This window comes from Ammospiza caudacuta, chromosome 32, assembly GCF_027887145.1.
Source record: "Ammospiza caudacuta isolate bAmmCau1 chromosome 32, bAmmCau1.pri, whole genome shotgun sequence".
NCBI classification, from domain to species: domain Eukaryota; kingdom Metazoa; phylum Chordata; class Aves; order Passeriformes; family Passerellidae; genus Ammospiza; species Ammospiza caudacuta.
This window is the reverse complement of record NC_080624.1, coordinates 3,910,054-3,922,020: the sequence shown is the minus strand read 5'-3', so window position 1 is coordinate 3,922,020 and position 11,967 is coordinate 3,910,054. Positions and strand designations below refer to the sequence as shown.

At 55.9% G+C, this 11,967-nt stretch overlaps 2 protein-coding genes across 2 annotated transcripts in view; both read left to right on the top strand.

Moving 5' to 3' along the window:
* The first annotated feature begins 280 nt into the window (after positions 1-280).
* On the top strand, positions 281-11,561 carry RBM3 (RNA binding motif protein 3). Its single transcript, XM_058822367.1, has 7 exons — positions 281-334; positions 863-1,033; positions 4,366-4,472; positions 6,361-6,466; positions 8,876-8,954; positions 9,934-9,995; positions 11,545-11,561. Exons 2-6 carry the CDS (start codon positions 931-933, stop codon positions 9,992-9,994), a joined length of 456 nt encoding a protein of 151 aa, XP_058678350.1. The 5' UTR covers positions 281-334; positions 863-930; the 3' UTR covers position 9,995; positions 11,545-11,561.
* Positions 11,562-11,596: 35 nt separating this feature from the next.
* The window catches only part of MUS81 (MUS81 structure-specific endonuclease subunit), a 6,763-nt gene continuing 6,392 nt past the window's right edge, over positions 11,597-11,967 (top strand). The window contains 1 exon segment of the mRNA XM_058822322.1: positions 11,597-11,684. Within this exon segment, the coding sequence (XP_058678305.1) occupies positions 11,597-11,684 (88 nt within the window).

Genomic DNA, 11,967 nt, shown 5'->3' with positions numbered 1-11,967 from the left:
AACGGGACCCCCAAAAGCAACCTGGAGACTCCAAACCAACCCGGGGACCCCCTCGGAGACCCCAAAACGAAACCGGGACCCCAAAACCCCCCGGGACTCCCTCGGGACCACCAGAACAGCCCCGGTCCCCCCCTCTCCCTCACGCGTTCCGCCATTCCCGCCCTTCCCTCCTCTCCCCCAGCCCCAATGGTCTCGTCCACGCGCCCAAGGGGCGGGGCCTGAGCGGGCAGCCAATGGCGCGGCGGCACTGCTGTCACGTGAGGGGCGGGGCTGCTTAAAATCGGCGGGGCGGGGCGGCCGCGGCCTCAGTCCGGGCCCGTCCGGAGCCGCTCGGGTGAGGCTCGGCCGCTCCTATCGCGACTTTTTCCCGCTTCTCCCCGTCCTTCTGTCGCAATAATTGCGGCCTTGGCCACTCTCGGGCAGCTCTTTTCCCGTCCCCCCCTCTCCTTTTCCTCCTTTTCCCGCCTCGGCGCTCTGAGGGCCGCGCGGGTTCTGCGCATGCGCGCGCGGGCGGCGGGAGCGGCACTTCCGGGGGGCGAACGCGTGGCCGGGCTGGGGGGGAGGGGAGGGAAGGGAACCACGTGGGGGCGGCTGTGACGTCATGGGGGACCCTGCGTGACGTCAGCAGGAGGGGACGCGTGCGGCAGATTGCGCCACGGGGGCTTGGGGCTCGCTGGAGGGGTGTGACGTCACGGGAGGGCTGCGTGAGGGGGTGGCGATGTCATAAGGGGTGGTGTGACGTCACTGGAGGCCGCGTGGGGGCGGTGACGTCGTAGAGGTGGGCGGGTTAGGGCTGCGAGCGCTGTGACGTCACGGGGATGCCTTGCCGGGGGTTGTGACGTCAGCACCGCTCCCCGGGCAGGTTATTACGTCACCGCAGGGGGCCGGGCCCCACCCTATGACGTCACGGCCGCCCCCGCCCCCCCACGCATGGCGGCGGAGGAGGGGAAGTTGTTCGTGGGGGGCCTCAACTACGACACGGACGAGCAGGGCCTGGAGCAGCACTTCAGCTCCTTCGGGCCCATCTCTGAGGGTGAGACACAAAAATAAAACAAAATAATCCTAAAATATCCTAAAATATTCCTAAAGTATCCTAAAATATCCTTAAATTCCCCTAAACCATCCCTGGAGCTGCACTTCAGCTCCTTGGGGCCCATCTCTGAGGGTGAGGCACACAAACATCCCAAAATAATCCCAAAAAAACCCAAAAAGATCCTAAAATAATCCTGAAATATCCTTAAAATGCTTTAAAATAGCGCAAAATAATCCTGAAATATCCCTGGAGCAGCACTTCAGCTCCTTGGGGTTCATCTCTGAGGGTGAGACACAGAAAGATCCCAAAAGATCCTAAAATAATCCTGAAATATCCTTAAAATGCCTTAAAATAGCACAAAATTATCCTGAAATATCCTTAAAGTGCCCTAAAATATCCCAAAATAATCCTGAAATATCCCTGGAGCAGCACTTCAGCTCCTCCGGGCCCATCTGCAGGGGTGAAACACAAAAATACCCCAAAATAATCCTAAAATATCCTAAAATATTCCTAAAGTATCCTAAAATATCCTTAAATTCCCCTAAACCATCCCTGGAGCTGCACTTCAGCTCCTTGGGGCCCATCTCTGAGGGTGAGGCACAAAAATACCCCAAAATAATCCCAAAAAAACCCAAAAAGATCCTAAAATAATCCTGAAATATCCTTAAAATGCCCTAAAATATCCCAAAATAACCCTAAAATATCCCTGGAGCTGCACTTCAGCTCCTTCAGGCCCATCACTGAGGGTGAGACACAAAAATAAAACAAAATAATCCAAAAATATCTCAAAAAATAATCCTAAAATATCAATAAAGTATCCTAAAATATCCCAAAAAGATCCTAAAATAATTTTGAAATATCCTTAAAGTGCCCTAAAATATCCTGAAATAATCCTAAATATTCCTGTAGCGGCATTTCAGCTATTTCATGCTAATCTGGAAGGGTGAGACACAAAAATATCCTAAAATAACCCAAAAATATCTCAAAAAATAATCCTAAAATATCATTAACGTGCCCTAAAATATCCCAAAAAGATTCTAAAATAACCCAAAAATATCTCAAAAAATAATCCTAAAATATCATTAAAGTGCCCTAAAATATCCCAAAATAATCCTAAATATCATTAAAGTGCCCTAAAATATCCCAAAATAATCCTAAATATCATTAAAGTGCCCTAAAATATCCCATAAGATCCTAAAATAACCCAAAAATATCTCAAAAAATAATCTTAAAATATCATTAAAGTATCCTAAAATATCCTAAAATAATCCTAAAATATCATTAAAGTGCCCTAAAATATCCCAAAATAATCCTAAATATTCCTGGAGCTGCACTTCAGCTCCTTGGGGATCATCTCTGAGCGTGAGAGACCAAAAAACCCCAAAAAAATCCCCAAAACCGCCCCAAAATCCCCCAAATCCATCTCGGGGCACCCAAAGCCGCCCCAAATTCTTTGGAGGTTCCTTTTAGGGTTTTTTGGGTTTTTTGGGGTTTTTTTTTTTGAGGATGTTTTGGGGGATTTTTGGGTTTTTTTTTTTTTTTGTTTCGGTGTCTTTGGAGAGTTTTGGGGAGAAATTTTTTGGAGATTTTTTGGGATTCCTCTGGGGCTGTTTTGGGGTTTTTCGGTTGTTTTGGGGGCATTTTGGAGGTGTTTGGGGATGTTTTGGGGATACTTTGAGGTTGTGGTGGGGATATTTTGGGGGAAATTTTTGGGTTATTTTGGGGGAAATTTTTGGGTTATTTTGGGGGAAATTTTTGGGTTATTTTGGGGCCATTTTTGGGTTATTTTTGGGCCATTTTTGGGTCATTTTGGGGTTTTTTTGGGGCCATTTTTGGGTTATTTTGGGGTTATTTTGGGCCCTTTTTGGGTCATTTTTGGGCCCTTTTTGGGTCATTTTGGGGCCATTTTTGGGTTTTTTTGGGGCCATTTTGGGGTTATTTTGGGGCCATTTTGGGTTTTTTTGGGGCCATTTCTGGGTTATTTTGGGGCCATTTTTGGGTCATTTTGGGGCCATTTTTGGGTCATTTTGGGTTATCTTGGGGCCATTTTTGGGTTATTTTGGGGCGATTTTTGGGTTATTTTGGGGCGATTTTGGGGTTTTTTTGGGCCCATTTTTGGGTTGTTTTGGGGCCATTTCTGGGTTATTTTGGGGTCATTTTTGGGCCATTTTTGGGTCATTTTTGGGCCATTTTTGGGTTATTTTGGGGCCATTTTGGGGTGGATTTTGGGGCCATTTTGGATCATTTGGGCACCATTTTGGGGATATTTTGGAGCCATTTTTGGGTTATTTTGGGCCCATTTTTGGGTAATTTTTGGGTCATTTTGGGGATATTTTGGGGCCATTTTGGGGATATTTTGGAGCCATTTTTGGGTTATTTTGGGGCCGTTTTTGGGTCATTTTGGGGCAATTTTTGGGTCATTTTGGGGCCATTTTGGGCCTGTTCTGGGTGGATTTTGGGGCTCTTTGGGGTTTCTCTTGGATATTTTGGGGTTCCCTTTTGGGGCTATTTTGGGGATATTTTTGGGGCATTTCAGGGCTGTTTCGGGGTGGTTTTGAGGCCATTTTTGGGTTATTTTGGGGCCATTTTTGGGTTATTTTGGAGCCATTTTGGGGCCATTTTTGGATTATTTTGGGGCCATTTTGGGGCCATTTTTGGGTCATTTTGGGGCCTTTTTTGGGTTATTTTGGGGCTATTTTGGGGTCATTTTGGGGCCATTTTTGGGTCATTTTGGGGCCATTTTTGGGCTCTTTCGGGGCTGTTTTAGGCTTCGTTTGAGGTGTTTTGGGGATATTCTGGGGCTGTTCTGGGTTTATCTTTGGTTTGGTTTGGGGCCGTTTTTGGGCCGTTTTAGAGTTGGTTTTGGGGCTGTTCTGGGGGTATTTTGGGGTTATTTGGGGCTGTTTTGGGGGCATTTTGGGGTTGTTTTGGGGTTGGTTTTGGGGTTATTTTGGGACTCTTTTGGGGGTTATTTTGGGGCTGTTTTGGGGGTATTATGGGGGTATTTTGGGGCTGTTTTTGGGGTTATTTTGGGGTATTTTGGGGGTATTTGGGGGCTGTTTTGGGGTTATTTTGGGGCTGTTTTGGGGTTGGTTTTGGGGCTGTTTTTGGGGCTGGTTTTGGGGTTATTTTGGGACTGTTTTGGGGTATTTTGGGGCGGTTTTGGGGTTGGTTTTGGGGCTGTATTTGGGGGTATTTTGGGGTTATTTTGGGGCTGTTTTTGGGGTTATTTTGGGGCTATTTTGGGGTCATTTTGGGGCTGTTTTGGGGGTATTTTGGGGCTGTTTTGGGCTGGTTTTGGGGCCATCCTGAGGGGTTCTCTCCGTGCCCAGTGGTGGTGGTGAAGGACAGGGAGACCCAGCGCTCGCGGGGCTTCGGCTTCGTCACCTTCAGCAACCCCGAGCACGCCAGCGACGCCATGCAGGCCATGAACGGGGAGGTGAGGGCACAGCTGGCACACCTGGGCACACCTGGGGTACCTGGGCACACCTGGGCACCATGCAGGCCATGAACGGGGAGGTGAGGGCACAGCTGGCACACCTGGGCACACCTGGGGTACCTGGGCACACCTGGGCACCATGCAGGCCATGAACGGGGAGGTGGGGGCACAGCTGGCACACCCATGGGCACCTGGGCACACCTGGGCACACCTGGGCACCATGCAGGCCATGAACGGGGAGGTGAGGGCACAGCTGGCACACCTGGGCACACCTGGGCACACCCATGGGCACCTAGGCACACCTGGGCACACCTGGGCACCATTCAGGCCATGAACGGGGAGGTGGGGGCACACCTGGGGTACCTGGGCATGCCAGTGATGCCATGCAGGCCATGAACGGGGAGGTGGGGGCACACCTGGGCACACCTGGGGTACCTGGGCATGCCAGTGATGCCATGCAGGCCATGAACGGGGAGGTGAGGGCACACCTGGGCACACCTGGGCGCACCTGGCACACCTGGGCATACCAGCAACGCCATGGAGGCCACGAACGGGGAGGTGGGCACGGCTGGCACACCTGGGGGGACACCTGGGAGTGACCTGGGGAGTGTCTGGGGACCCTGGGCACACCTGGGAGGGAGCCGAGGGCACACCTGGGGCACCTACGGTGGCACTTGGGCGCACCTGGGGGCACGGCTGGGGCACTGCAGGGAGCCCCGGGCACACCTGGGACGCGTTAGGGGACACTCGGGGGGCACCTGGGCACACCCGAGAGGGGTGTGGGCACACCTGGGGGCACCTGGGCACATCTGGGGACACCTGGGCACACCCGGGGGCTTTGGGGACACCTGGGGGCACTTTGGGGTCCCTCGGGGGCGACATTTGGGGTCCCCGGGGCAGAACTGAGGAGCAGCTTTGGGGCACTCACAGGGGGCTGGGGAAACAAAAGGGTCCAAGGTGACCCCAAAGTGTCCCCAAGTGTCCCCAAACGTCCCAAAGTGTCCCTGATGTCCCAAAGTGTCCCCAAACGTCCCAAGGTGTCCCCGATGTCCCCAAGTGTCCCCGATGTCCCCAAGTGTCCCCAAACGTCCCAAGGTGTCCCCGATGTCCCCAAGTGTCCCCGATGTCCCCAAGTGTCCCCAAACGTCCCAAAGTGTCCCCAAGTGTCCCCGATGTCCCCAAGTGTCCCCAAGTGTCCCCAAACATCCCAAAGTGTCCCCAAGTGTCCCCGATGTCCCAAAGTGTCCCCAAACATCCCAAGGTGTCCCTGATGTTCCCAAGTGTCCCCGATGTCCCCAAGTGTCCCCAAACGTCCCAAGGTGTCCCCAAACATCCCAAAGTGTCCCCAAGTGTCCCCGATGTCCCAAAGTGTCCCCAAACGTTCCAAGGTGTCCCCGCTGTCCCCCAGTGTCCCCGATGTCCCAAAGTGTCACCAAACGTCCCAAAGCGTCTCCGCTGTCCCCAAGTGTCCCCAAACGTCCCCAAGTGTCCCCGATGTCCCCAAGTGTCCCCAAACGTCTCCAAGTGTCCCCAAACATCCGAAAGCGTCCCCAAACGTCCCAAGGTGTCCCCAAACGTCCCTAAGTGTCCCCGATGTCCCCAAGCGTCCCCAAATGTCCCAAAGTGTTCCCAAACATCCCAAGGTGTCCCTGATGTCCCAAAGTGTCCCCGATGTCCCCAAGTGTCCCCAAACATCTCCAAGTGTCCCCAAACATCCCAAAGCGTCCCCAAGTGTCCCCGATGTCCCAAAGTGTCCCCAAACGTTCCAAGGTGTCCCCGCTGTCCCCAAGTGTCCCCGATGTCCCCAAGTGTCCCCAAACATCCCAAAGCGTCCCCAAACGTCCCAAGGTGTCCCCAAACGTCCCCGCTGTCCCCGCTGTCCCCGCAGTGCCTGGACGGGCGGCAGATCCGCGTCGATCACGCCGGGAAATCCCCGCGGGGCTCCCGGGGCGGCTTCGGGGGCGGCCGCGGCCGAGCCAGGGGATACGGGAGAGGTCAGGGGGAGGGGTTGGGGTTGGGGTTTGGGGTTTTGGGGGTTGGGGGTCTTTGGGGTCTTTGGGGTTTGGGGTTTTGGGGGTTGCGGGTTTGGGGTTTGGGGTTTTGGGGGTTTGGGATTTGGGGTTTGGGGTTGGGGGTTTGGGGTTTTGGGGTTTGGGGTTTGGGGTTTTGGGGGTTGGGGGTTTGGGGTTTTGGGGTTTTGGGTTTTGGGGGGTTGAGGTTGGGGGTTTGGGGTTTTGGGGGTTGGGATTTGGGGTTGGGGTTGGGGAGGGGGTTTGGGGTTTTGGGGGTTGGGGGTTTGGGGGTTGGGGTTTTGGGGGTTGGGGTTGGGTTTGGGGGTTTGGGGTTTTGGTGGTTGGGGGTTTTGGGGGTTGGGGGTTTGGGGTTTGGGGTTTTGGGGGTTGGGATTTGGGGTTTGGGGTTTAGGGTTTTGGGGTTTTGGGGGTTGGGGTTGGGGTTGGGGTTGGGGGTTTGGGGTTGGGGTTTGGGATTTGGGGTTTGGGGTTTGGGGTTTTGGGGTTTTGGGGGTTGGGGGGGGCCATTTGGGGATGTTTGGGGTTTTGGGTTTTGGGGGGTTGGGGGGGCATTGGGGGTCTTTGGTGTTTGGAGTTTGGGGTCTTTGGGGTTTGGGAGTTTGGGGTGGGGATTTGGGGGTGTTTGGGGAGGGGGTTTGGGGTTCAGGGGGTTTGGGGTTTTGGGGGGTTGGGGAGGGCATTTGGGGTTTGGGGATTTGGGGTTTTGGGGTTTTGGGGTTCAGGGTCTTTGATGTTTGGAGTTTGGGGTCTTTGGGGTTTGGGAGTTTGGGGGGAGGATTTGGGGGTGTTTGGGGTTTGGGGTTCGGGGTCTTTGGGGTTTGGGGTTTTGGGGGGTTGGGGGGGCATTTGGGGTTTGGGGTTTGGGGTTCAGGGTCTTTGGGGTTTGGGAGTTTGGGGTGGGGATTTGTGGGTTTGGGATTTGGGGGTTTGGGGGTTGGGGAGGGCATTTGGGGTTTGGGGTTTGGAGTTTGGGTTTTGGGGCTTGGGGTTCGGGGTCTTTGGGGTTTGGGAGTTTGGGGGGAGGATTTGGGGGTGTTTGGGGTTTGGGGTCTTCAGGGTTTGGGGAGGGGGTTTGGGGTTCAGCGTCTTCGGGGTTTGGGGGTTTTGGTCGGGGATTTGGGGGTTTGGGGTTTGGGGGGTTGGGGAGGGCATTTGGGGTCTTTGGGGTTTGGAGTTCAGGATCTTTGGGGTTTGGGAGTTTGGGGTGGGGATTTGGGGGTTTTGGGGTTTGGGGCTTTGGGGTCTTTGGGGTTTGGGGAGGGGGTTTGGGGTTCAGGGTCTTTGGGGTTTGGGGGTTTTGGTCGGGGATTTGGGGGCTGGGAAGGGGATTTGGGGGATTTGGGGGTTTTGGGGTGGGGAGGGGGTTTAGGGTGGGGATTTAGGGGTTCAGGTCTTTGGGGGTTTGGGTTTTTGGGGTTTTTGGGGAGGGAGTTTGGGGTTTTGGAGTCTTTAGGGTTTAGAGGTTTCGGATGGGGATTTGGGGTTTGGGGAGGGGGTTTGGGGTCTTTGGGGTTTGAGGAGGGGGTTTGGGTTTTTGGGGTCTTTGGGGTTTGGGGAGGGGGTTTGGGGGGGTCTTTTGGGGGTTTATGGGGTGGGGAGGGGGTTTGGGGTCTTTAGGGTTGGAGGTCTTTGATGATTGGGGGGTTTTGGGTCTTTGGGGTTGGGGGAGGGGATTTGGGGCTTTGTAGGGTGGGGGTTTGGGGGTTTGGAGTCTTTGGGGTTTGGGGGCTTTTGGGGAGGGGATTTTGGGGCTCTTTTGGGGGTTTTGGGGTGGGGAGGGTCTTTGGGGGCTCTTTAGGGGAATTTTGGGTCTTAAGGGTTTGGGGTCTTTGGGGTTTGGGGGGATTTGGGCTTTAAGATGGGGTTTTGGGGCTCTTTTGGGATTTTTTGGGGTCCTCGAGGGGTTTGGGGAGGGGGTTCAGGGGCACTTTTACGGGGTTGAGAGGGGGTTTGGGGTTTTTGTGGTTTTGGGGTTTGGGATTTTTGGGTGTTGGGGTCTTTGGGGGTTTGGGAAGGGGGTTCAGGGGCTCTCTAAGGGGATTTTTGGGGGTCTGAGGCTGATTTTGGAGGAGATTTGGGGATTTCGGGTGGCTCTGGGGTTTGTGGGGTCCTGAGGGGTTTGGGGGAGGGCTGAGAGGATTTTGGGGGGGTCAGGGGGGGATTTTGGGAGAGCCTTGGGGATTTTGGAAGGGAAAGACGCTCAAAAAATTTGGAGTTTTGGGGTCGTTGAGGTCCCAGATTGGATTTGGGAATTGGAAATTTAAAGGGCATTTGGGGTTTTCAGAGTTTAGGAAGGACGGGATAATTTAGGAAGGTTTTTAATGGGATTTTTTTTTTCCTAAATTCCTCCAAATTTGGGGTTCCCTGCAGGAGGAGGCGACCGAGGCTACGGCGGCCGCTACGAGGGGCGCCCGGGGGGCTACGGGGGGAACCGGGACTACGGCGGCCGGTGAGGGGGGGAGGGGCTTGGGGGGATTTGGGGGGCTGGGGAGGGGCTTGAGGGGATTTGGGGAGGGGTTTGGGGGGATTGGGGAGGGGTTTGGGTGGGATTTGGGGGGGCTGGGGAGGGGCTTGGGGGGATTTGGGGGGGCTGGGGAGGGGCTTGAGGGGATTTGGGGAGGGGTTTGGGGGGATTGGGGAGGGGTTTGGGGGGATTTGGGGGGATTGGGGAGGGGTTTGGGTGGGATTTGGGGGGGCTGAGTAGGGATTTGGGGGGATTTGGGGCTGGGGAGGGGCTTGGGGGGATTTGGGGGGGCTGGGGAGGGGTTTGGGGGGATTGGGGAGGGGCTTGAGGGGGATTTGGGGGGCTGAGGGGGGTTGGGGTGGGGTTTGGGTGAAATTTGGGGATGGCTGGGGGTGATTGGAAGGGATTTGGGGTGCTGGGGAGGGATTTGAGGGGGTTGAGGGTGATTTGGGGGGACTGGGGGTGACTTGAAGGGATTTTGGGGGGCTGAGGAGGGATTCAGGGGAGTTCGGGGGGGGTTTAGGGGTTCTTGGAGTCACTTGGGGGGGCTGAGGAGGGGTTTGGGGGGATTGGGGAGGGGTTTGGGGGTCTGGGGGGAATTTGGGTGGGATTTGGGGGGGCTGAGTAGGGGCTTGGGGGGTTTAGGGGGGCTAAGGGGGGGATTTGGGGGGTTGGGGAAGACTTTAGGGGGCTGGAGAGGAATTTTGGGGGGCTGACGAAGGGTCTGGGGGGATTCTGGGGGGAAATTTGGGGGGTCCTGGGGGGATTTTGGGGGTTCTGAGGATTTTTGGGGGATCCCAGGGGGGTCTTTGGGGAATTTTTTTGGGGGGGATCTTTTGGGGGTTCACAAAGGGCTGCAAAAACCTGGGGGGGCATTTTTGGCTTTGGGGGTGCCCCCGGGGGTTTGAGGAGGGGTCCTGGGTTTTGGGGTCCCCCCCAGGTGCTGACCCCCGTTTCCCCCCAGGCAGGGGGGTTATGGGGAGCGCTACCCGTCGGCCTCGTACCGGGACAACTACGACAACTGAGGTAGGGACCCCAAAGTGGGGGCACCCCCAAATATGGGGCACCCCCAAATCCCGGGGGGCACCCCAGAAATGACCCGGGGCACCCCCAAACCCGCGGGACCCCAAACCAGGGGGACCCCGAAACATGAGGGGACTCCGAAACCTGGGGCACCCCCAAACTTGGGGGGCACCCCCTGCCATAGGGGGCACACCCAAACCTGTGGGAACCCCAAAACCTGGGGAACCCCAAAACCTGGGGAACCCCAAAACATGGGGGGACCCCAAAACATGGGGGGACCCCAAAATCTGTGGGAACCCCAAAATCTGGGGGGACCCCAAAACATGGGAGGCGCTCCAGAAACGACCCAAATCCTGGGGAACCCCTAAAACTGCTAAGGGCGCCCCCAAATCCCAGGGGGCACCCCCAAAACGGGGTGTACCCCCAAAACTCTGGGGGGGGGGAGCACAGAAATGGCTTGGGGTTCCCCCAAACACGGTGGGCACCCCAGAAATGAGCTGGGACACCCCAAAGCTAAGGGGGCACCCCAAAACTGGGATACCCCAACAATCAGCGGAAGACGCCGAAACTGATTTGGGGCACCCCAAAAAGTGACCAAATCAGAGACACCCTAAAACTGAGCAAGGTCACCCCGAAACTGACGGGGGGGGACCCCAAAACTGAGCAGGGACACCCCAGAAGTGACTGAGAGCACCCCAAAAGTGACAGGGACTCCCCAAAAGTGACCGGGGTCACCTTAAAAGTGACTGAGAGCATCCTAAAAGTGACAGGGACACCCCAAAACTGACCGGGGTCACCCCAAAAGTGACTGAGGGCACCCCAAAAATGACAGGGACTCCCCAAAACTGACCGAGGTCACCCCAAAAGTGACTGAGGGCACCCCAAAAATGACAGGGACTCCCCAGAACCGACCAGGGCTACCCCAAAAGTGACCCACGATATCCCAGGACTGACCAAGGACACCCCAAAAGTGCTCAGGACACCCCGAAATGTGCCAGGGTCACCTCAAAAACGTCCAGGGACCCCCCCAGGCCACCCCCAAAGCGTTTTTGGGGTTTGCACAATTCCCTGAGCTCCCCCAAATGGATTTTTTGGGGGGATTTTAGAGCCCCCCCCCCCCGCCCCATAATCAATTTTTTTAGGAGTTTTGGGTCTCCCCAATAATTTTGGGGTGCCCCCAGTGATTTTAAAGGGTTTGGGGGTTCTCAAAGCCCCCAAATTCCCATTTTGTGGAGAATTTCTCGGTAATTCTGGGAGGTTTTTTGGGGTGGTTTTGGGGTTTTCTGTGAATGCCAAAATTCCCAATTTTGGGGTGACCTTTGATCCCTCCCCCAAATTATTTTTGGGGGGGGTCCTGACCCTTCCCAAGCTCCATTTGGGGTGGGGGGGGTCGTCCCAGGACGCTCCCAAATTAATTTTTGTGGGGGGGATTTTTGGGTTTCCCCATTTTGGGGGAGGTTCGGGGGTCCCGGATTTGCCCATCCCCCATTTTCGGGGTGGGGGGAGGGGTCTCCCCGCGCCCCTCCCCCACTGATCTCCTTCTCATCCTCAGCTCCGGAGCCTCGGGCGGAGCCTGGGGGGGCCCCTCCCCCCCCGGGCCGTGGATGGACAACGAGGGGGGGGAGGGGAAGTGGGGGGGGGGAGGGGACCCCGAGTTTGTAGCGACAATAAAGGACAGAGCCCCTCCCCCCGGTGTGTGACATTAAAGGGACAGAGCCCCTCCCCCACCCTGGGGGGGTCTTGGGGGAGGGGGAGGGGAAAAAAACGGGGAGATTTTGGGGAGGGGGAGGGGTTTGGTGGCAACGGGGGTGGGGACAGGGGGACACAGCGGGGACAGGGGGACAGGGGCTTGGGAATGGGGACACAATCAAGGACACCGTGGGGACAGAGTGAAGGAGACACGGACAAAATGGGGACGTGGTAAAGGACAGACGGACGGGACAGGACAGGGGACCGTGGGGACAAAGGGACACAA

What these genes read in the sequence shown, in the direction of transcription:
- RBM3 (XM_058822367.1), top strand. Translation starts at nt 931, where the DNA reads ATGGCGGCGGAGGAGGGGAAGTTGTTCGTGGGGGGCCTCAACTACGAC. An exon ending in TGCAGGCCATGAACGGGGAG is followed by an intron (nt 4,473 to 6,360) that starts GTGAGGGCACAG and finishes CTGTCCCCGCAG; the next exon opens with TGCCTGGACGGGCGGCAGAT. An exon ending in AACCGGGACTACGGCGGCCG is followed by an intron (nt 8,955 to 9,933) that starts GTGAGGGGGGGA and finishes GTTTCCCCCCAG; the next exon opens with GCAGGGGGGTTATGGGGAGC.